General features: G+C 45.1%; 5 protein-coding genes across 7 annotated transcripts; 2 read left to right on the top strand and 3 right to left on the bottom strand.

Annotated features, from left to right (window-relative positions):
- Positions 1 to 636: 636 nt before the first annotated feature.
- Positions 637 to 4,489, bottom strand: tinf2 (TERF1 (TRF1)-interacting nuclear factor 2). The gene is made up of 10 exons (XM_084003417.1): positions 4,098 to 4,489; positions 3,585 to 3,787; positions 3,381 to 3,488; positions 3,145 to 3,240; positions 2,919 to 3,029; positions 2,598 to 2,721; positions 1,655 to 2,486; positions 1,113 to 1,171; positions 962 to 1,041; positions 637 to 776 (listed from the first exon to the last, which is right to left on the bottom strand). The coding sequence occupies exons 1-10, from the start codon at positions 4,123 to 4,125 to the stop codon at positions 657 to 659; spliced, it is 1,761 nt and encodes a 586-aa protein (XP_083859543.1). The 5' UTR covers positions 4,126 to 4,489; the 3' UTR covers positions 637 to 656.
- Positions 4,490 to 5,179: 690 nt separating this feature from the next.
- Positions 5,180 to 7,448, top strand: cideb (cell death inducing DFFA like effector b). Its single transcript, XM_084002822.1, has 5 exons — positions 5,180 to 5,337; positions 5,641 to 5,755; positions 6,265 to 6,423; positions 6,518 to 6,708; positions 6,794 to 7,448. Exons 1-5 carry the CDS (start codon positions 5,312 to 5,314, stop codon positions 6,933 to 6,935), a joined length of 633 nt encoding a protein of 210 aa, XP_083858948.1. The 5' UTR covers positions 5,180 to 5,311; the 3' UTR covers positions 6,936 to 7,448.
- A 131-nt stretch (positions 7,449 to 7,579) lies between these two features.
- On the bottom strand, positions 7,580 to 8,728 carry homezb (homeobox and leucine zipper encoding b; the record flags this gene model as incomplete). The annotated part of the gene is made up of 1 exon (XM_084003083.1): positions 7,580 to 8,728. One exon carries the CDS (start codon positions 8,726 to 8,728, stop codon positions 7,580 to 7,582), a length of 1,149 nt encoding a protein of 382 aa, XP_083859209.1.
- LOC311008870 (uncharacterized protein) lies at positions 8,444 to 14,431 on the top strand. Of its 3 annotated transcripts, none has more exons than XM_084002812.1 (2): positions 8,444 to 8,581; positions 12,479 to 14,431. In XM_084002812.1, exon 2 carries the CDS (start codon positions 12,575 to 12,577, stop codon positions 14,126 to 14,128), a length of 1,554 nt encoding a protein of 517 aa, XP_083858938.1. In that variant the 5' UTR covers positions 8,444 to 8,581; positions 12,479 to 12,574; the 3' UTR covers positions 14,129 to 14,431. The 3 variants fall into 3 exon arrangements, with proteins under 3 accessions (XP_083858938.1, XP_083858937.1, XP_083858936.1); XM_084002811.1 differs by lacking the exon at positions 8,444 to 8,581 and adding an exon at positions 10,973 to 11,087; XM_084002810.1 differs by lacking the exon at positions 8,444 to 8,581 and adding an exon at positions 11,022 to 11,170.
- A 5,000-nt stretch (positions 14,432 to 19,431) lies between these two features.
- On the bottom strand, positions 19,432 to 22,764 carry gmpr2 (guanosine monophosphate reductase 2). The gene is made up of 9 exons (XM_084003561.1): positions 22,656 to 22,764; positions 22,136 to 22,264; positions 21,836 to 21,955; positions 21,653 to 21,736; positions 21,386 to 21,559; positions 21,221 to 21,302; positions 21,010 to 21,116; positions 20,556 to 20,758; positions 19,432 to 20,471 (listed from the first exon to the last, which is right to left on the bottom strand). The coding sequence occupies exons 2-9, from the start codon at positions 22,220 to 22,222 to the stop codon at positions 20,282 to 20,284; spliced, it is 1,047 nt and encodes a 348-aa protein (XP_083859687.1). The 5' UTR covers positions 22,223 to 22,264; positions 22,656 to 22,764; the 3' UTR covers positions 19,432 to 20,281.
- Between the last annotated feature and the right edge of the window lie 10 nt (positions 22,765 to 22,774).

Here is a 22,774-nt window from a genome sequence, read left to right as displayed (position 1 = left end):
TTCTAAATTTCCAGAGTTTATATAATTATTTTTTTTATTTTAATTATATAGAATAACTTAAATAAATGAAAAGGTTTTCAGTAATCTTCAGTCAGTGAGACATGCTCCTGGTTGATGTACTTTAATATAAATATATGTGTGATTGACAAACCCAGTTGTGGAAGGTTTTTATCATCTATTACTTCCACAGATATAGTATTACTTCCTTTTTTTGCCATAATCTGAGTATCAAACAGTCCACCAATGTGATCCAATGACACTTTATTAACCGAGTATATTACATATTTAAACTTAGAAATGTGGCTTATTTGTAAAGGAGGTCATCTAGATACTGTATCGTCTTTATTTACAAGCAAACTGGACAGTTTAAAAAAAAAAAAAAAAAGGCACAAATGTTTGCTCATAATTATAGACGACGCCATGATTTCAGGGCTCGATGACAAAACATTGATTGAAGTTGAAATTAGATTCTGCCACAGTAAAAAAAAATCATACATTTAAGAGAACGGTAACAAAAATAAATGTCCATCTGGTGTGTTTCTTGGCTTCTCCGTCGATGCCGGTAGAGAAAAGCAACGTGGCGACGGTTTAAAAAGTCCTCGGGCATCTTTCTGCCGTTTGTTTCCCAACAGCTTGGCAGCGAAAAATCCGTTTCATCATCTGCGTTTGCTGCCAGCGGACGACAAGTCCCGCCGTGTCATCCCGGGCTTCCAGTACTCCCTCAGAGTGGGGACGTACGTGCCGTGTTTGGTCTTGCAGTAGCGCTTCATAAACAGCTGAGGGCGACAGTCAGATAACGGATGAGGTTGCAATACGAGCAGAAATGTCATCGTAGCAATATTTGTTCCATCAGTCATCTCTTTTCTCTTCTCAAGTTGCTATGTTTTATTCTTGAATGTGACGTTTTTTAATCTATGTAATTTCATTTATTTGTTTGATGATTTAAAGGATTGTTGCTTACCCTGCTTTTGAAGTTCTTTGTCGCCTCATCCTCGGAATCAGCCACGTAGTCTTCACCGTCTCCTGGAAGGGCCGACATCTCTAAACACAAAAGGAAACGGTTAAACTAAACACCTGCACAGGGGATATTTTATTTCTTTTTGTTAAATCACCTGTGTTACTCCGTTGCCGAGAGGGAGAGCTGCTTATACTGGGTAATACGGGATGGTTTCTGTCGAGTAGAAACAACATCATTAACGTCTGTTTTTCATCAATTCAGCTGCTTTTCTAGGGATGTTTATAATTTAAGTCTAAATACAAGCAGGAAACATTGAAATTCAGTTGAATCATAACTCAGAACAGTAAAGAATAAATATTAAAATCACTAATTAGGAAAAATGAAAAATGGAAACATTGAACTAAATCAGTTGATTTTATTGTATTTGTCGGGTTTTAACAGCGGTCCTCATTTCGAGAGTACATGTAAACTATTTATCTTATACAACAGTGAAATTCTGTCTCGATGTCCTGCAAGGTCGACCTAAAATGTCTGGTTCTGCCACGTGACTGCAGTGATCGCCGTCTAAAACAAACATTCATGATTTAATCAAAATGTACAACAAAAAAACGACTTAACAAAATCCATAATTCAACTTAATTTAAAGCTGCTAAGGCGTAGTTTGCATGGTGTGGACTGTATTCCCGTGTCTCTTACTCTTTATCGTCCAGGCCGGGAAAATCCGAGTCAGGCTTTAGAGGTCGGTTGCTTTTGTGTGTCGGAGCTTTGACTGGTGACTTCCTCCTCGGACTCTGTCGTCTAATACACGAGGATTTCCCTCCTCTCAAAGTCTCGTTTGCCCCGGCAGGACTCGCTGGCAGTTTTTCAATAACAACTCTGGGTTGGTGCCTCAGACACCAGACAATGGAGCAGAGGGAAGAATCTTCAGGCAGGTGCAGCGTTTCAACGCCCAGCTGGCTCATACAGGTCTCCAGGTCCGCTCCGTTACGCTCCTCCTTCCTTCCAGCTCCGTCTTCTTCGCTCTCAGTCGTCGTCTGGTCACCCGTTTCCTGGCCCAGCTTGCCAACGCCACGTCTATAACGCCTCTTTTCCTGTCTCTTCAAAATCCTCTTTCTCCCAGATCTGAAAACGCGTATAACGTCTATCTCCTCATCGGATTGACCTTCTCTTTCGTCGGGTTGCTTGCGTTTCATTCCACCGCTTCTGTACGAGTCGTAAATCTCTTCTTGTCCTTCGCCTTCTTTCACGCCATCATCTTTGGGTTGTTTAATCCCAGTGAAGTGTGTTGCATCTTTAGAGGCAGCGGGCTCGTCACCACCCAGTGTCCTCATCATCGCTGGTACGTCTTCATTAGATATTAATCCAATAACGGGTGTGATAAATGGCGCTTTGTCTCCTGACTGTGTACCAACGGACCGGTCCACAGCAGACATTTGAGCTCCTGTTGTTTGATTTGAAGGCATTCTTCCAGAGGGTGGCAGAGAAAGTGAAGTCAGGATGGAGTCTCCCATGTTTGGAGGGAGGGATGCTGCAAAAAGCCAAACGTGGATAACGAGAATTATTAGTAATCGACATCAAAGGCCTCAATGTTACCATCATCATAGCTAAATGTCCAGACTAAGAAATGATGTAGCTCTACCTGCAGTCTCCAGGTGACCCAGACAGGTTTCATGTTGAAGCAATACCTTCAGGAGTTGGGGTTGAGTGGCCGCCCGCGCACACTCCTCCAGGACAGGAGGGGCGCCACTGAGCCACGACACAGTCTGGTGACAAAATACTATTATTATAGCAGTTTCTTTCTTTCATTTTAAATCACCTTTGGTCAGCAGGCATTGTTTGGATAATGACAAGCTATAATAAAACAAAAATATACTTTGTTTTTTTACATATTTCATAAATTTTCTGAATTGTTTGTTTAGTTATTTCAGGCTAAAACGAGTTTTACAGAAAGACCGGCTACCTGAGCAAGGTTAGGAACAGGAAGCAACTGGTCCAGTCGAATCAAAAACTCCCACAGCAACTTCTCCAGTTCCTCGTCAAACTTTGGACCATAATCTAGTGGAAAGTCCTCCTGTCAAAAGAGAGAATAAGCACAGTTGGCGATATAAACAGAGAAATGATCACAATATATCTTGAAATCAGTCGCTGCTGTTTGATAGCAGATAAACACTAGTAGAAGGACTCACCTTGAAGAACTTGTCTCTCTCCGTTTTGTCTTTTAGCAGAGCGTGAACCAGTGAATGGAAACCTTCAACCGTTGTTTTGATTTTTACATCCTTCTTCTAAGAGACAAAATAGCAAAACGTACACTTTTTTTGTCATCAAGTGATCGTTAAATCGTTATCGTAAAAGATATGCATCGGCTGAAATTGTCTGCCTGTTATGAAATATATAGTTAAAGATATACCGCCATGCTGTTTACCAGAGTGGGAGCAGAGGAGGGGGAGAAAGCAGCAGGAGCCCGGATCCTCTGCAGGTGTGGCATGATCACCTTCACATCTGGCTGTGTGCAGCACAGCTCCAAGATCAGCTGAAAAGAAGGCCAGGAATACAATACTGAAACGTGAAAAAGGTAAAAAAAAAAAATAATAATACATGGAGACGCAGAAACACATCCAAATCTCACCCGTGCTCTGAGCCCCAGTGCCAGCTTGCCTTGGTGTCTCGCGGTGAGCAGCCCGGGGACGGTCTCGCAGGCCGACGTCACCACCTCCTCCACGACCCCGTACTGCATCACGTCCCTCTGCTTCAGGACTTTCCAGAGGGCTGCGGAGACCAGGCGCACAGGTGGGGCCAGGAGCTGGAGCGCAGCGAAAGGAAGGCTGGCATCTGTGCAGGAGACAAAGACACACAAATACAAAGACAATTAAACACTGGTGATAGCTTATTGACTAAAATCACTCCATGGGTTGACCATTTTAATGTGGACCAATCAGCTGATGCCCATCAGCTGTCAAATTAATTGATTTATCTGCCAAAAAAACACATTTAAGTTAAAGACTTTCACTGCTGGTGTGAGGATGCTGATGTGATGACAGTCCACTTTAGCCAAAACCTAAATTAACATCATTACCTCACTCAACCACACAACAACATGACACACCACGTACAATAACAACCCCCAGCTGTACACGCTTACCGTCTTCCTTCTGTTTTGTTGTAGCCATAACGTCCCACCAACTGAACCCCCTAATCCAGAAGAGCTAAACGGCCACAAGTTGACGTTAAGGGGACGTTAGCTTAGCAACGTACGCGCATTACCCCCCCGCGGAAGCTTCGAGATGACGCGGAAGAGTTCACCCGGGAAAAGTTGTGTAGGAAACCGCTGCTGAGATTAACTCGGATAAACTGCGTTTACTTCAACGTTTCGGCATCAATGTCGTTGTTTACTCGCTGCTCCGACATAAAGCTACCGCCGCCTCTATCAAAAGTTCTGCTTCTCCTCCCGCCTTCACCGAGGCGACGTCAATATCCGCCCCCGTCTCCCGTGTGGCTGCGCCGGAGGGGCGGTGCTTCGCGCGTTCGGGCTAAACGGCAACGACTCGAGCGTGGAACTCCGTCCACGCGCGCGCCGCCGTGTTCTAAAAGAGCGCAACGATTTAGTGTGCAGGATATGACGTAGGAAGCAGATCCGCCGGCCGCTTCCTCCCCATTTGTTTTACTTATGCTGCATTCACGTGCTTGTCTGAAGATCGTACTTTCCAGATGTGAAGCCGAAATTACGACAATGTCATGTTCAAGTGCTTTGTTCTCGGGACGAAGACCATGATTATTAATTACCATAAATCCGATAACACGTTAAGGCAGCATTACTATATACATATGCTTATTTATATGGTTTTAATGCTTAAATGCACAAAAAATGTACCATTTGTTTCCTTTTTTTAGCCTTTCCTCTGGGCAATCATCTTTGTTTAAATTCTTACATAATTTGTGTCCATATGCTGCTTAAAATATTCTGGCGCTCTTATTCCATTATATCAGTATGAGTCTATATCCATACCATGGGAATTAATAATAAATAGTAATATCTACATCCCTTAGAAGTATTAGAGCCAAATAAATACAATGAATATATAAAAACATCAGATTAGGCCTCAAACGCCCAGTATTCGCTGGCTGTATAGGTAATTACTCAGCGTGTCAGATGAGGAAAGGATGTATCTCATACACACACAGGCTGGATGAACTTTGCTCTGTTCTTTTCTGTATCTGAGTTATCACCAGGTTTAGGGTAAAGTCCAGCTGCTGGGTCAAAAAAACAAGAAGAACGGACATTATCCCAATGTGTTTCACACCAAAACATCTCAGGAAAACACGTCTGTAAGAAGGGACAACGAGAGACTGAAGAACATGGATACAACATCTTCATTTATCAAGTAAGTGAAGAATAAGTTCTAGCCTGTTGGCTTTTTCTTGATTTTCCTTCATGATGCCTCTGTGGTCAACAATCCAAACACTGTGTGGCTCCTAGAGCCCCAAAATCAATGTAGACTGGACCGAGTTATTAACTTAATGATAACATAATGGGTGGGCCTTTTTTCACAGACTAAAAAAATGTGTATGTTGATGAATTTCATTTAGCTGCGGACGTTTTTGTGATTTGTCTGTATAAATAACATTCACTTACCTTCTATAGAAGACAAGTCCATGTAACACCTTTCTGTTTGGTCTTTCCTCAGATCTGTGACCAAGCGAGTGTGGTCTCCACCACAACGTCCCTTCAGAGTGTGCTGTCACAACAGGGAGACCAGGAAGGGCATCACAGCCGGGACCCTGGAGGAGCTGAAAGAAAGGGTGAGGGTGACTGTAGAGGATACATAATAGAAGTAAATCACATTAGTTCTGATCAGGTTTAAGCTGCAGCAGTAATATACAAAAAAATGTAATATAATACACATATTTAACATAAAATGCTTACATTTTAATCAAATATAATGAAATAAAAAAGAAAATAATAAATACAATATATAACACTCATTAAAAGGGAAATGTTAGCAGTTTCTTAAAACTTAATTACTTGCTTCCTAAAATTAATCTCATCTAAAATCCTTGTCGGCGCCTTGATTATGTCAAATATGTGATTACATGTAGTCACAGGTCAAGGTGTAAAGATAAGATGTCTGAGTTTTCTGACAAAGTTTGAATATATATATACAATTTAAAGTTGTTACATTAGAGTTAAAGGCCAACATGAAGGTGTTTGCAACAGTTTGATATAATTTTCTGACTTCTCAGGACGTGAAAGTGTGTTTTTCTCTTCTCTAGTACACAGTAACGCAGAGCGACTTGATTCTGTGCTGTAGGTTTACCAGGCTTTGCTGCTGTCCCTGTCTGCCGTGTCTCTGTCTCTGGTTTGTGAGGAGGACGGCACAGAGGTCGACTCCGACGAGTTCCTCATGACCCTGCCTGACAACACCATGCTCATGGCCCTGGACCCTGGACAGACATGGAGACCACAGCCGGTACTTATTTGTTATATCGCCCTTTATTTTTATGCTTTCAGCTTTTCACCATCACAACTATTTAATACGCCAACTGTTGTCTCTGATCCCCCAGGGTGCAGTTGTGTCCAAGTCCCAAGACCACAACAAACCTCGGACTGGGAGAGACATAGCCCGTGTCACCTTTGACCTTTACAGGATAAGCCCCAAAGATGTCTTTGGCTCCCTGAACGTGAAGGCCACCTTTCAAGGCCTGTACTCTGTGAGCGCTAACTTCGAGTGTCTGGGGCCCAAGAAAGTCCTCAGGTAAGGTCAAAACGGAAGAGTCGTCACCAAAGTGCCCAACGCCAGCGGCACTTTATGACACTTTATCTGGGTTGTTTTTCCTCAGAGAGGCCCTGCGTGTGGCCTCCACGCTCCTCCACGCCGCCGGACACCTGCTCATCACTTCCGCCTCCATGATTCGCCGCATCATCGAAGGCGCTGAGCTGTGGCAGCCGCAGAGGACAGAGTACACAGCCAGCTGGAACTAACAGCCGACGGAGACCGGAACATCGGATATCATGGACTGTCAGAGATAGATTCTCATTATTGAGCGGGGAACCGCTGTCTTGTGTAATTGTTCTCTCCATTTACCTCTTTAAGAGGAATGGCCATCCTTTAAGGTAGTAGCTGAAAAACTAGTGGTTGTCTTACATCAGATTCTTCTACATTTAAATGTGTTATACTTTAGGTTATAAACAGAATGCATCAAACAAGAAGCATCACTAACAACAGAGGGAGATTCTTTGTGCAATATATTCTAGATAATATTAAAGAATTGTACTTTATTTTTGTTAATTGTTAAATGTGAACTTCTATCTGCTATGAAATAACAGGTGATGACAACCTGTGGTTGTTATTTTGATCTGAAATGCCAAGAAATGAATTATTACTGTACGGGGAAAAGAAGTTTGAGCGATTTTGATGCAACTAATCACGAGAACGTGTTCAAACAATAAAAGTGTTTCCCTGAATGACAATAAAAAAACGTCTCCACATTACAAAGGGGCTTTATAAATCACAATAACAGCATAACAATAACACAAAGAAGAGGTCACATTCACAAGAACGTGTCTTAATTTGCCAACCGTTTTCTGTCAACCAATTAGAAGTCTCACGTACAGAGACTGTGGCATTATTTGGACTCTGGAGGCACCGGCACACTATTTCCCTCGCTTTCACTCCTGTCCGCCATCAATGTCGACTGTCTCTTTATCAGCGCGTCCACTTGCTGCCGGTACAGGACGTTGTCCAGCGCCAGGTTGTACTCCTCCTGATTCATCCAGCCTGGTCGGCCTTTCTTGATGTAATAGCGCATGTCACCGAACCACTGAACCAGGATGCAGCGGGGGATGTCAATCGCTACCGTCATTTGATTGTAGTCCTCCGAGTCTGGGTACTGGCAGCGCACGAAAGCCGCCTTCATCTTCGACAACTGAGTCTGTGATTTGTAATGGAGCCGAGTGGGACGTCTGCATGCGTCATACACATGAGAATGCTGCTGCTGGGGGACGGTGGGCGAAGCGTCTACAACGAGGTTATTGTTCACTTCCGTGAGCTCTTTCGGTTGGCCAACATCATTGTCGCCACCGCTGTGGTTGGTTGACTCGGCATGCATTTCTGTTTTCCCGTCAAGAGTTTGTGACAGGCGGATGAGCTGAAGACTTGCCTCCAGTGCCTCATCGGACACCACAAAGCTCCCGTGTGCAGGACACTCTTGGACGGACGGTAATCTTTTGATTGCCTTTGGCTTCTTTTTGTGTCTGGTGAGAAGTGTCTTCTCCGCCTGAGAGGATTTTTGACCTTCCTGTTCATCTTCATCACCTTTTATTTCACCTTCCTCCCCTCGCTTAGTTCTCTTCTTTCCCTTCTCATGTGTCGTCGTTCTTTTCCGCTTTTTTTGAAAGTTCCTTTTGTCTTCTTCGACTTTACTGTCCTTGTCTTTCTTCACCTTCTCTTTCTCCTTGTGCAGCTCTTCCTGTCCCCGGCTAGACTTGAACTTCCTCCGAACCTTGGCGATGTCGTTATACTCCCAGCTGATGCCATATCGGAGCCTCTGTGCCATGAACCACACCTTCACCTGGTCTGGCTGCAGGGAGCAGCGTTGTGCCAGTGCAGCTGTCCGTTTCGCCGTCAGGTACGGGAACCGGTCGAAGGCCTTGTCCAGCTCTGCCGCACCAACCAGCTGTAGGCCGATCTCGTTTAAGGGCACCCATATAAGCCTCTTATTGTCAGAAACCAGGGGGAGACACACTGCGCTGCTCTGGTTCAGATCGAAAGCCATCGGAGCAATATACATTTCTGATAAAGCCTCTCCAGGTGCGTCGTGTGAGACTTCTACCGTGACTCCTGGCAAGAGTAGACAAATAAATAAACAAGTGTTGATAGAAACCCAAATAAAATTAATTTATCAAATAAAATACAAAAACGGAGAGATAATGGTGTGAAAGCACTTTCATCTTTTTCTAATAGTTATGACAATATATACTGAGGAGATATACATTTGACACCTTTTTTTAATACAGTTTATTATTTATAATATAATTTAATATTTCAGTATTTAGCACTTGATTTGTAAGGTGCTGATTTAAGCCTGAACTAGACAGATCTATCAAGCTGTTTTACAGAAAAATGTACAAAACATACAATTTATAATGACATATACATGAAATAAAAGATCCATATCACACCCACCTCTACGTTAACGATGCAGGGTATAAATAAATACCGTTTAATAGAGGATTTATTTATTGTTAGCTGAGTCTTTCATGAAGTAAACGTAGGCTTCATCCAAAATGTGACTCAAATTGTACATATTATGGGCCAAATGTAATTAAATCATCAAACTATTTCAAAGTGATGAAGTGTTAATTACATATTTCATTTTTTATCACAGTGTTTAATTAAATATGACTGCATGATATGTGGTTTGGCATCATAAAGATTTGGTTGGAATATAATATTAATATTACTTTACATAGCCATGCTACACAGGACAAACCAAATTAAATATACACTAACATTAGCCTATGATGATTAAATGTTAACAAATCAATGAATATCTGTGGTTAAAAAAATAAGCTATAAGCTAAGTTGAGCTAGCGAGATAAATTCGCGCTAAAAATCTGATGTTAGCATCGATGAATTTCTTCTCATTTACGAGTAACGTCACAACGCGGATAATCGGGGACGACAGAGTCTCCTACGACAAATCGGTAACGTCACAAATGATCGATTACCGTCGTTGATTTAACGAGCCGCGGCCAGAATAACTGTTAGCATTAGCGGTAAAGTTAGCAACGTAAGCTAGCCTGCACAGTGTAAAGGACAGATTAGCATGCTAGCAAGCTGAAACTAGCAACCTTATGACGTAAACCTAGTACTTTTCCTCAACATTTAATTATTAAGACCTTATCAAGAAGACGCCGACATTAATACAAACTTCAAATAACGGATAGTTTGATAGCCCTTACCTTTAAGCCGAACTACTGGGTATGACGTCACACAGGAGCTGCTGATCTGGTTCAGTCTATAAATTATAAACCACCCAGTGGATCCAGATCAACTACAACCAGCTAAAATGGAGTTCACACGTCTTTTTATCTGATTAGGTGTGAAGTTTAATCAAATAGAATAAAATAGACCCTCAGTTGCCAGTTTATTAGGTGATTATTAGGCCTTTCTGTGCCTTGGATGTCCACTTCATACATTGAATAGACATAAATTGAACAATTTATGTGTTGATTGTTTATTTACATTTTATTTTCTACACATGAGCAATTATTTCTAGAACTACCAAAAGACATAATTGTGCTAAATTATAATATATATGCTACACATTTGTATACTGTACGTGCAAGTATGTACTTGTGCAAAATGCAAATTTAACTGTGAGGTTCTAGTTCAGCAAATCATTTTTGTCAGAAGCTATCAGGCAAGTGTCCTTTTAAATAAACTCCTGATGTAGTGATGGGCAGAGGGAAGCTTCGAAACAGTTCGAAGCGATGTTTCAGTATGTGTTGAAGCCTTGAAACGAATATGAAACCTGACTCTACAGTGGCATCTAGTGGCCACTTCTGTGAACTACAGGTCTGGCCAAAGAAAACTCCTAATTATGTGCCACTATGAAATGAGTCAGTCTTAGGTTTCCTTAATTTAAGTAGAATACAGGTTGAATTAAAGAAACATTATTAAAAATAAACAAATGACACATTGTTATATCCAATACAATAATCAAAGATTTTTATTCAGAAATAATATTTGTTCAGCTCTTTTTGAGCTGAGTCTGTTTCTTTTTTTTTGGATAACACTTCCCCTGCTTTTGAAAAATCCTTTCACAGGGTACACTTGTTGCAGGGACACTTAAACATTTCTTAGTCAGTTGGTACAAATTAGGGAAGACAGCACGTCGCTCTTGCCAGTATTTCAAAGGATCTGCCCGTCTTATAATAGCCGTTTCGAAACATAGAGGCGTTCCTTCAATCACTGAACTACAGTCGCGTGACACGGGGGTTTCAGAACCGCTTTTCGGCACAACGTTTCGAAACGTTTCGATCCGGAACTTCAGAGAAGCGCCGACACGCCCGTTTCGGAAGTCACATCACTTTCCTGATGTACTTACAAACTTTAAAAAGCCTCGTTTTGTGAGTATAGACCCTATGTGTACTACTGCAGACGTTTGGTAACATTCCATGCATTATTAGTGGGGAAATTTACGAGATATACTGTAAGTACCAGCGCGCTATTATACTATTACGAATTACCATAGGGTGCATTTCACTCCGAACCATACGGAAGCGCATTGCATTCACTGGATAAAAAAAAAATTAGACGCCTTATCTCGTAATTATGAGAAAAGATCTCGTAATTACGAGAAAATATATCGTAATTATGAGATCAGGATCTCGTAATTATGAGAAAACATCTCGTAATTATGAGATCAGGAATCCCAACGTCTTGAGATGCGTGCGCAGTGTTAACATACTGATGTTATTACGAGATCATGATCTCATAATTACGAGATCTTTTCTCGTAATTACGAGATAAGGCGTCTAATTTTTTTTTATCCAGTGAATGCAATGCGCTTCCGTAGAACCATCACTTTAAGAGGGGATTATTAAACCTACCTTTTAAACTAGCACCCAAGTGAAGATATCATATGGCTGGTCACAGTGGCGTGCACAGACATTTTGGGGGGCAGGTGCTGAGTGAAAAATAAGGGCACTTTATGCGGCATGTAGAACTGACAGCTGCCTTATTATGGCAGTGTGAGATTTAAAAAATAAATAAACATTACAGGCACATGTTGAACGTTATATGCTATTGTTTTATTTCCCACAGAGCTGCTCCCCTGGGCTGCCTGCTGTAGCTCCCTTTCTTTTTCCCTTCTTATCCTCTCCTTTCTAGGCATTATGCTGCAATTGGTAAATAAAAAGAGACCAACAATATGAATAAGACTGTTTGGTTATATTTCAACAAGGCACAGGGCTACTTTTTCTGCAGGCAATTGGGTATTGCCTGTTTGTCATTTAGCAAATACATTACTGCAAGTGTTAATTATGTAGGCCTAGCCTAATGTAAACCTACACAATAGCCTACTAAATATTCATCTTAAGTAAGTATACAGATAGATTCACATGCTGTAGGATACCAATGACAAACTCTACTGGTGGTCATCATCATGTCATATCTATTACTGATTTTGGGTAGCGTCTAGCTTGTGAGCAGCCGATAATTTATGCCCAGCTGTGTGGCGTTGAGACCGGCTACTTCACAACAGAGACAAATAAATGCAAGTTGCAGCTTGGCAACTGAGGCGCGTTCACACTGCTTTTATTTTGAAAATTGACCGGATTGTCTCGTGTTTCTTTGTGTGAAAAAAACGAACTTTCAAAAGGGCACTTGCTTGGTCCAGAGGGCAAGGGCAGGTGCTTTAGCACCACCTAGTGTCTACCTGTGCACGCCACTGGCTGGTCAGGCTGACATGTGACACTATTGTACTGCTAAGGGTCATTTATGTGTACTCTGTCGACAGATCCTTTCCCAGTACTGCTGGTGAGCAGATCAAACTATCAGACCGGACTCTGAGGGACACCTGAGGAGATATTCAACGGAAACACAAGAGAAAAACATGTCTGACAAGATCCAAAACAACCCACAAGCCATCCTGTGTGACATGTGCACAGAGGAGGACAGGAAACCGGCCCTGAAGACCTGCATGAAATGTGAGATCTCCATGTGCGTCCAGCACCTCCAGGCCCACCTGACCACTCCTGTGTTACTACAAACTCATCCCCTGACCGAGCCTATGGCCTCGGGGGATGCAGGTTTAGGTGGCACCACTAAATGCCCCCAACATGGCAAGCTCTTGGAGTACTACTGCTTGGATGACCTGACCTGTGTGTGTGTTTCCTGCGCCATTGAAGACCAGCACCGACTCCACAATATGAAGACCTTCTCCACAGCCCAAAAAGAGCTCATGGAGAAGCTCGACGCTGAGCAGCAGGCGATGCCGTTCAAAACCAATTACGAAACTGTGAGTCTGGAAAAGTGGGAGCAGAGTGAAAGTAAGAAGCTGGGTCACTCTAGCGTGCGACTCATTGAGGCTGTGACTAAACTGCGTGACATTGCCCTGACCAGTGTGCAGAGTTCAGTCTCTGCACGTATGGGGTCTATCAAGACCAGCAGAAGCAGCATGCAGGCTGCACAGCAGCAGAAGGACACCTTCCGATTCCTGCAGATGTATGCTCAGGTGCATCAGGATGTGCAGAAGGCCAAGTCTGCGGATCTGAGAAAAGGGATGGAGCCCGGCAGCGATCGAGACAAACTGCTTCAGGAGATGAGACAGAATGGTGAACTAATGGTGAAGCAAGCAGGCCACTTTTGGGGATCCCTCTTGACTCTGGTGGACCCTGAGAACCACCAGGAGCTCATTGCTACTAGTTCAGACCTGATCTTTGACCCACAGGCTTTGGATCGTGGCATGTCACTGTCCAAAGACAAAAGAAAGGTTTTCTATAGTGGTCCAGAAAAAGGTTCTGCCACTCTTCTTCTCCGTAGCACCCAGAAAGCTGCTAACTTTCAAAGGTGGGTGGTCCGACTTTCCCAAGACTCCGACTGGACCATTGGTTTATGTGACAAAGATGCCAAGAACTGGAAGGATGGACATTTCTGTGGTCTGTGCTGCGAAGGTGACCAGCTCAGCGCTCTCACAACGGTGTGTCAGGATTCTTCTTGTCAAGCATCAGCCATTGATGGGCAGCAGAAAAATGTCATGACCACAACAACAGAGAAACACAAAGTTTCCTCTGCACTGATCACACGTCCAGGCAAAAATGGAGCTGAGGCCGCACCACGACCTGAAGTGGTGGAAGTGTGTTGGAACTTTCTTGCTTCCTCCGTGTCCTTTTTCAGCAGAACCGGACAGCACCAGAGGGTAGAAATAATCACAATGAAGAACCTCTTCAACTGGAAACAGGTCCCCTTTGTGCAACTAGAAAAGGAAAAGGCCCGGGATAACCCCCAGCAGCAACGGAGGTGCACCTGTGGGAGGTCTTCCCATATGGGCAACAGTCTGTTCTGTGATGGAACGCAGCGCTACTCTTACCTGGCTAAATGTCCCTGTGGATCATCTGCTGACTTCGGTGACATTTGCATCACAGAGGTGGTTTGTGAACTTCAGTAATCAGTGGGAGACAGTTAATCATCGTTGCAAAGCTAAGAAGAAATGTAATCTTTTTAGTTTTTTTTGTATAAATCTCATTGATTAGTGTTGCTATCAAATATATACAGCGCTTTACTGCAAATATCATTAATAAGCCAATGTGGGACTCAGCTTCAACCCTGAACAGGATAAGGATTGATTGATATACTAATCATTTCTGTGTGCTGGTTTAAGGCGTTTGTCTCCATCTACTGGAGACTCATATAGTACACTGAAAATTCTGTTTATGTACATCATGAATAATAAAACCAGTAAAATTGTACAATGTGGAATGTTTTTTTTATTGACTCGTTGAAACAAGTTACTTTAAAAACCTGATGAGAAACAACACAGATCATGCAAGAACAGCTTGAAGTGGGGTAACGACAGACACTGTGAGGTAAAACTGTAACCAAAACTCATGGTGTAAAACTTCCAAGGAACGGTGAAAAGGAATGTAATGAATCATAAATTAATTTGAATGTGCACAGAGCTAAAAGAAGCCCACACAAACTTTGGTACTGATCTGGAGCGGCTGGAACCGGAGAAGAGAAAATCTGCATACATGTTTTTGTTGAATAACCACCTTCATTGCTATGTACTGTATGTGTCCATACATAAAGTATCCTAAAATCTACCACACTGTAGCTCCAAGACTATATATAAATATATATGAAATGGTTACCAGCAGGGCTGCACGGTGGTGTAGTGGGTAGCACTCTCGCCTCACAGCAAGAGGGTCCTGGGTTCGATTCCCGGGTCGGCCCGGGTTCCTTCTGTGTGGAGTTTGCATGTTCTCCCCGTGTAAGCGTGGGTTCTCTCCGGGTTCTCCGGCTTCCTCCCACAGTCCAAAGACATGCAGGATGGGGATAGGTTCATTGGTGACTCTAAATTGCCCGTAGGTGTGAATGTGAGCGTGAATGGTTGTTTGTCTCTACATGTCTCCCTGTGATAGACTGGCGTCCTGTCCAGGGTGTACCCTGCCTTCGCCCAATGACAGCTGGGATCGGCTCCAGCCCCCCCGTGACCCTAAATACAGGATAAGCGGTAGAAAATGGATGGATGGATGGATGGTTACCAGCAACCAGCCCACGCCTCGGTTACAGCCAAGCAACCAGCCCACGCCTCGGTCACAGCCAAGCAACCAGCCCACGCCTCGGTCACAGCCAAGCAACCAGCCCACGCCTCGGTCACAGCCGCGCCACTAGCCCATGTCTCGGTCACTGGTCTTCAGTCGGCGGTCCGGTCGACACCTGCCATTGGTCTTCAGTCGGCGGTCCGGTCGACACCTGCCATTGGTCTTCAGTCGGCGGTCCGGTCGACACCTGCCAGTGGTCTTCAGTCGGCGGTCCGGTCGACACCTGCCAGTGATCTTCAGTCGGCGGTCCGGTCGACACTCTCCAGTGGTCTTCAGTCGGCGGTCCGGTCGACACCTGCCATTGGCCTTCAGTCGGCGGCCCGGTCGACACCTGCCATTGGCCTTCAGTCGGCGGCCCGGTCGACACTCTCCAGTGGTCTTCAGTCGACGGCCCGGTCGACACCTGCCATTGGCCTTCAGTCGGCGGTCCGGTCGACACTCTCCATTGGCCTTCAGTCGGCGGCCCGGTCGACACTCTCCAGTGGTCTTCAGTCGGCGGTCCGGTCGACACTCTCCATTGGCCTTCAGTCGGCGGCCCGGTCGACACTCTCCAGTGGTCTTCACGGCCCGGTCGACACTCTCCAGTGGTCTTCAGTCGGCGGCCCGTCCGTCGCCAGTCCCGGCGGAGGATCGCCCGGCACCAGCCCAGACAGGGGACCGTCCCACGCCTGCTCCTCGCAGCCTATTGGGGGTTCGCCTGTCACCCGTTCCTGTTCCGACGGGGGGCCGTCCCACGCCTGCTCCGCGCAGCCTTCGGGAGGTCCGCTCGTCACCCGTTCCTGTTCCGACGGGGGGGCCGTCCTACGCCTGCTCCGCGCAGCCTTCGGGAGGTCCGCTCGTCACCCGTTCCTGTTCCGACGGGGGGGCCGTCCTACGCCTGCTCCGCGCAGCCTTCGGGAGGTCCGCTCGTCACCCGTTCCTGTTCCGACGGGGGGCCGTCCTACGCCTGCTCCGCGCAGCCTTCGGGAGGTCCGCTCGTCACCCGTTTCTGTTCCGACGGGGGGCCGTCCTACGCCTGCTCCGCGCAGCCTTCGGGAGGTCCGCTCGTCACCCGTTCCTGTTCTGACGGGGGGCCGTCCTACGCCTGCTCCACGTCGCCTTTCTGAGCAGCCCCGTCGGCTAGGTCGCCCTCATGCCCGGCCTCCTGAGCGGCCCCGCCCGCTAGGTCGCCCTCATGCCCGGCCTCCTGAGCGGCCCCGCCCGCTAGGTCGCCCTCATGCCCGGCCTCCTGAGCGGTCCCGCCCGCTAGGTCGCCCTCATGCCCGGCCTCCTGAGCCCCGCCTCCTGGCCCCCTCCACCCGCCCTACGCATCATGGACCTTAGGGACATCTGGAATCCGTCCCTTAAGGGGGGGGTACTGTCACGCCGGTGAGGTAATGTCTCGTCTTGGGTTTTTGTCTTGTCATTTCCTGTTTTATTTTGAAAATAACTCCCTTCTCGTTTCAGGTCACTTGCCCTTCCTCCATGTGTTCCCTGGTCTGATGTCATCCCTGATCCCTGATTGTTGTCACCTGTTGCTCATTATCCCTCTGTGTATTTAAGTCTGCGTCTCCCCTTGTCTTGTGCCGGTTCGTCATATGTCTCTCGTCACGTCATGTTCCACGTCACGTCATGTTCCACGTCACCTCGGTATCCAAGTTAAGTTGTTTTTGTTGCAGTTTATGTTTGAAGTCATGTTTTCCTCCCAGTGAGTGATTTTTTGTTAATAGTGTTAGTTTATTTTTTAGAGTTAGTTTTTTCCACCTCGGTCTTTTGTTTTGGTACTTTTGAATAAAGCCTTTTAAAACTGCTTGTCCTGCGTCTGGGTCCTCCCTCCTCGTCCCCGTCTTGACAGTAGGAGTATGAGTCACAGGTGGGACTGTTTGTTTTGTTATCATTTCTTTCTGGTTTCTGCCCTGTGTCAATATAACAGAAAAAAACAAATGTTTAAAATGAACCTTGGTCTGAGATTAGAAACAACTCTCCTCAAACCGAGTCTCCAAAATGACTATAAAGTTTACTATTCCATAAAAGCCAAGAATGCTAACCTTTAAGAGGGGATTATAACCTACCTTTTAAACTAGCACCCAAGTGTAGATATTACCTGTAGATTATTCATCTTTATTGTGTAATAAGATCAGGCTGATATGGCAGACATGTGACACTATCATATTGCTATAAAAGAGTCATTTCTGTGTACCCTGTAGACCGATCCTTTCCCAGTAAATTCTACTGCTCAAACTATCAGACCGGACTCTGCGGGACACCTGAGGAGATATTCAACGGAAACACAAGAGAAAAACATGTCTGACAAGATCCAAAACAACCCACAAGCCATCCTGTGTGACATGTGCACAGAGGAGGACAGCAAACCGGCCCTGAAGACCTGCATGAAATGTGAGATCTCCATGTGCGTCCAGCACCTCCAGGCCCACCTGACCACTCCTGTCTTACTACAAACTCATCCCCTGACCGAGCCTATGGCCTCGGGGGATGCAGGTTTAGGTGGCACCACTAAATGCCCCCAACATGGCAAGCTCTTGGAGTACTACTGCTTGGATGACCTGACCTGTGTGTGTGTTTCCTGCGCCATTGAAGACCAGCACCGACTCCACAATATGAAGACCTTCTCCACAGCCCAAAAAGAGCTCATGGAGAAGCTCGACGCTGAGCAGCAGGCGATGCCGTTCAAAACCGATGACGAAACTGTGAGTCTGGAAAAGTGGGAGCAGAGTGAAAGTAAGAAGCTGGGTCACTCTAGCGTGCGACTCATTGAGGCTGTGACTAAACTGCGTGACATTGCCCTGACCAGTGTGCAGAGTTCAGTCTCTGCACGTATGGGGTCTATCAAGACCAGCAGGAGCAGCATGCAGGCTGCACAGCAGCAGAAGGACACCTTCCGATTCCTGCAGATGTATGCTCAGGTGCATCAGGATGTGCAGAAGGCCAAGTCTGCGGATCTAAGAAAAGGGATGGAGCCCGGCAGCGATCGAGACAAACTGCTTCAGGAGATGAGACAGAATGGTGAACTAATGGTGAAGCAAGCAGGCCACTTTTGGGGGTCCCTCTTGACTCTGGTTGACCCTGAGAACCACCAGGAGCTCATTGCTACTAATTCAGACCTGATCTTTGACTCACAGGCTTTGGGTCGTGGCATGTCACTGTCCAAAGACAAAAGAAATGTTTTCTATGGTAGTTGTCCAGAGCAAAGTTCTGCCACTCTTCTTCTCCGTAGCACCCAGAAAGCTGCTAACTTTCAGAGGTGGGTGGTCCGACTTACCCAAGACTCCGACTGGACCATTGGTTTATGTGACAAAGATGCCAAGAACTGGAAGGATGGACATTTCTGTGGTCTGTGCTGCAAAGGTGACCAGCTCAGCGCTCTTAAAACAGTGTGTCAGGATTCTTCTTGTCAAGCATCAGCCATTGATGGGCAGCAGAAAAATGTCATGACCACAACAACAGAGAAACAACACAAAGTTTCCTCTGCACTGATCACATGTCCAGGCAAAAATGGAGCTGAGGCCGCACCACGACCTGAAGTGGTGGAAGTGAGTTGGAACTTAGTTTCTTCCTCTCTGTCCTTTTTCACCAGAACCGGACAGCACCAGAGGGAAAAAATAATCACAATAAAAAATCTCTTCAACTGGAAACAGGTCCCCTTTGTGCAACTAGAAAAGGAAAAGGCCCGGGATTACCCCCAGCAGCAACGGAGGTGCACCTGTGGGAGGTTTTACCATATGGACAGCAGTGGGTTCAGTGATGGAACGCGGCGCTACTCTTACCTGGCTAAATGTCCCTGTGGATCATCTGTTGACTTCGGTGACATTTGCATCACAGAGGTGGTTTGTGAACTTCAGTAATCAGTGGGAGACAGTTAATCATCTTTGCAAAGCTAAGAAGAAATGTAATCTTTTTAGTTTTTTTTTGTATAAATCTCATTGATTAGTGTTGCTATCAAATATATACAGAGCTCTACTACAAATATCATTAATAAGCCAATGTGGGACGTCCCTCCACCCTGGACAGGATAAGCATTGATTGATATAATCATTTGTGTGCTGGTTTAAGGCGTTTGTCTCCATCTACTGGAGACTCATATAGTACACTGAAAATTCTGTCTATATACATCATGAATAATAAAACCAGTCAAATTGTACAATGTGGAATGTTTTTTTTATTGACTCGTTGAAATGAGTTACTTTAAAAACCCGATAAGAAACAACACAGATCATGCAAGAACAGCTTGAAGTGGGGTAACGACAGACACTGTGAGGTAAAACTGTAACCAAAACTCATGGTGTAAAACCTCCAAGGAACGGTGAAAAGGAATGTAATGAATCATAAATTAATTTGAATGTGCACAGAGCTAAAAGAAGCCCACACAAACTTTGGTACTGATCTGGAGCGGCTGGAACCGGAGAAGAGAAAATCTGCATACATGTGTTTGTTGAATAACCACCTTCATTGCTATGTACTGTATGTGTCCATACATAAAGTATCCTAAAATCTACAACACTGTAGCTCCAAGACTATATATAAATATATATGAAATGGTTACCGAAACAAAATATTAGACTTTCAAATTAAAAATCGTTAAAAGTGCAAAACTTATTGATGGATCGATTTAAGACATTTGCTATAATTGTGCGTGACAAAGGCTTACAGTGTGATCTCGGCACGGGGCATAGAGACGTATTGTGCATGCTGTTTATAGACAGCTACAGATTTGCATGTAAAAAAGGACAACTGTAGACGTTGCATTAAGATCTGGAGACGTCCTGCTCTAGAAACTGACCCATAAACAAAAAGTAACATCAGAATCTAAAGAGTGTGATAAATATGTCAATGGAAGTGAAAACCTAAGAATCTTAGCTTATGTTAAAAACAAAAACTAAGAAGGATATTAAAAAGTAACAATCGTTAAGTATTAATATTCATGTCTGTTCGCTTGTGTCAGCATTGGGCAGTGTTGCAGACGTGTTGTTTCCACCTGAAGAGGGATCCAGCCGGGACATTCAGCTGTCGTTGCCGAAGACGGTGTTAAGCTGTTGGGTGACCCTGATGAAGGTGGTCCTGCGGCTCAGCTCCTTCAGTTTGCCTGCTCCAACGTAGGTGCAGGTGGAGCGGACGCCGCCCAGGACGTCCCGTATCGTCATGTCGACCGGCCCCTTGTAAAGAACCTCCACTGTCTTCCCCTCGGAGGCTCTGGTGTAGAAAAAAAAAACACTTTATTATCCTCATCCTCACCCACAAACACATGAGAAAGACTTGACTGTCTATGACTCTGACCTGTACTCGGCCACGCCTCCCGCGTGTTTCTTCATCGCTGTGTCGGAGCTCATTCCGTAGAACAGCTTGTATTTCGTGCCGTTCTTCTCAATAACCTCTCCTCCGCTTTCTGAGTGGCCGGCGAGCATACCGCCCAGCATAACAAAGTCCGCTCCGGCGCCGAAAGCCTTTGAGACATCTCCCGGGCAAGTGCACCCCCCGTCCTGTGTGAAAGAGGAGGGGGAAGACGTAACAAAACACGACGGTATGAGAGCAAAAGATAAGGGTTGCACATGCTCAGGGTCAAACAACAAACCACAATGACCGTGGGAAGAGAACAGATGACTCTCTTCGACCTCAAGAAGTACGTAAATTAGCCTATTTTCATGGCAAACTCTTCCGATAACATTATTTCTAGACGAGAACTCTGTATAAATCAGGATTATCTGGATGATCAGAGAAGAGAGTCACTCACAGAGATGATGTGGCCACCCAAACCATGAGCTGCGTCCGCACACTCGATCACAGCGCTGAGCTGGGGGTACCCCACCCCCGTCTTCTTGCGGGTGGTACACACAGATCCTGCAGTTTTAAATTGTTACATAGCCAGTTAAAAGTCCCTCACAGTGACTATATCGTAATATAAATAGCAGGTAGACATAGTAATGTGTGTCGCTGTGATTCACCTGGTCCGATGCCTACTTTGATGATGTCAGCGCCAGCCAGGATAAGCTCCTCAACCATTTCTCCTGTCACTACGTTTCCTGCCTGAGCCATAAACACAAGTTTAAATTCATTATCCCTTTCCAGCCCCCCACATAACGCAGATTTAAAGGCAGATATCTACTGACCATGATAGTGTGAGAGGGGAACTTCTCCCTGACGTCTTTGACAAAGTGAACAAAGTGCTCAGAGTAGCCGTTGGCCACATCAACACAGATGTAATGCAGGTCAGGCACCGCCGTCAAGATGGCGGAAATCCTGTCAAAGTCGCCTTCCCCGGTGCCCGTGCTGACGGCTACACTCTGGAGACAAACAGGGAAGAGTAAGACGTACGTTACAATAAATGCCACCATTAATAAACTATATATAATAACAATAATTAACACTTTGAGTACCTTTAAGCATTCAGGATTCTTTTTTGCAAACTCCAACCAGTCATCCACGGAGTAATGCTTGTGAATCGTGGTGAAGAGAGTGAACTAGTGGAAGAGAAAGACAAAAATCATTTCACGATCCTTCCGACGAAAACAAACAATATTTGTACAAAATGATGAATAGAATCAAAATAAGTAATTCACCTGGTGCAAAGCCAGGGCCATCTCAAAGGTTCCCACGGTGTCCATGTTTGCAGCGATGATGGGGATCCCTCTGTAGCTGCCCTTGGAGTTCCTGAACGTGTAGCTCCTCATGAGGTCCACCTGAGAAAGGCAAGAACAATTTTTTATTTTATTTAATGTAATTAATGTGTTATTGCAGCCACAGGGCAGGAGCAGCTGCAGTGTCTGGCTGCATGAATTCTCTAACCAGCTAGTAAAACTACATGTCCAGTTAATGGAAACATCTGTATTTAGATCAGATAGAACAGCTGGCACACTCACCTCGCTCCTCGACTTGAGTGTGCTCCTCTTTGGACGGAGGAGCACATCCTTGAAGTCCAGCTTGATGTCATTCTCAATGCGAGGCATTTTGGGGACAGGACGTACAGGAAGTGTTTAAATGGCGTGAATCTGTGAAAGAGGGAGATTTCAGTTCATAATGACTACTTGTGTGGATGCCAGGCATGCTATGGGGGGGTCTGGGAGGAACCCATTAAAAGCAAAAGTCCAACCAGCGTTCAAAAAGAATAATCCAGAATGATCCAGAACTGTTATAACTATGTGGTGGACATGTAATAAGGCTTTTGTTGGCATGCTAGCAGCCTGGAAACGCGTACACGCTACGTAGCTAATGCTATAAACCACACCACAAATGACAGCGTTGCCCCCCCCCATGTCAAAATTCAAGGTTAGCTATGCTGAAAGTGTCGAATGTTAATCACTTTTGCGTCACTTAACGGTTGGCTAATAATGAGTATGCGAATTAGACGTTTTTTTAGATTGAACGAAACAACGTATTTACCTTTCGGGAAGTGTGGTTGATGTTTTTCTGTGCCGCTGTTTTCTTTTCCACTGTGTGTGCGCGCGAGAGGGGGAGCTTTATGGGCGGCGGACTGACCGTCTGACAGCCACCTTGTAGTT

This window comes from Eutrigla gurnardus (genome assembly GCF_963514095.1).
Source record: "Eutrigla gurnardus genome assembly, chromosome: 23".
NCBI lineage: Eukaryota > Metazoa > Chordata > Actinopteri > Perciformes > Triglidae > Eutrigla > Eutrigla gurnardus.
The sequence above is the reverse complement of the archived record's forward strand: the minus strand, read 5'-3'. Positions and strand labels throughout refer to the sequence as shown.

Excerpts from the sequence above, each read along its gene's own strand:
- gmpr2 (XM_084003561.1), bottom strand. The coding sequence starts at position 22,222 with ATGCCTCGCATTGAGAATGACATCAAGCTGGACTTCAAGGATGTGCTC. Across the intron at positions 21,560-21,652 it reads AGAATCCTGAATGCTTAAAG|AGTGTAGCCGTCAGCACGGG; the intron begins GTACTCAAAGTG and ends GTTTGTCTCCAG. Across the intron at positions 20,472-20,555 it reads GGAGGCGTGGCCGAGTACAG|AGCCTCCGAGGGGAAGACAG; the intron begins GTCAGAGTCATA and ends TTTCTACACCAG.
- LOC311008870 (XM_084002812.1), top strand. The coding sequence starts at position 12,575 with ATGTCTGACAAGATCCAAAACAACCCACAAGCCATCCTGTGTGACATG.
- tinf2 (XM_084003417.1), bottom strand. The coding sequence starts at position 4,125 with ATGGCTACAACAAAACAGAAGGAAGACG. Across the intron at positions 3,788-4,097 it reads AACAAAACAGAAGGAAGACG|ATGCCAGCCTTCCTTTCGCT; the intron begins GTAAGCGTGTAC and ends TCTCCTGCACAG. Across the intron at positions 2,487-2,597 it reads GGGTCACCTGGAGACTGCAG|CATCCCTCCCTCCAAACATG; the intron begins GTAGAGCTACAT and ends GGCTTTTTGCAG.
- cideb (XM_084002822.1), top strand. The coding sequence starts at position 5,312 with ATGGATACAACATCTTCATTTATCAA. Across the intron at positions 5,338-5,640 it reads ACAACATCTTCATTTATCAA|ATCTGTGACCAAGCGAGTGT; the intron begins GTAAGTGAAGAA and ends GTCTTTCCTCAG. Across the intron at positions 5,756-6,264 it reads TGGAGGAGCTGAAAGAAAGG|GTTTACCAGGCTTTGCTGCT; the intron begins GTGAGGGTGACT and ends TCTGTGCTGTAG.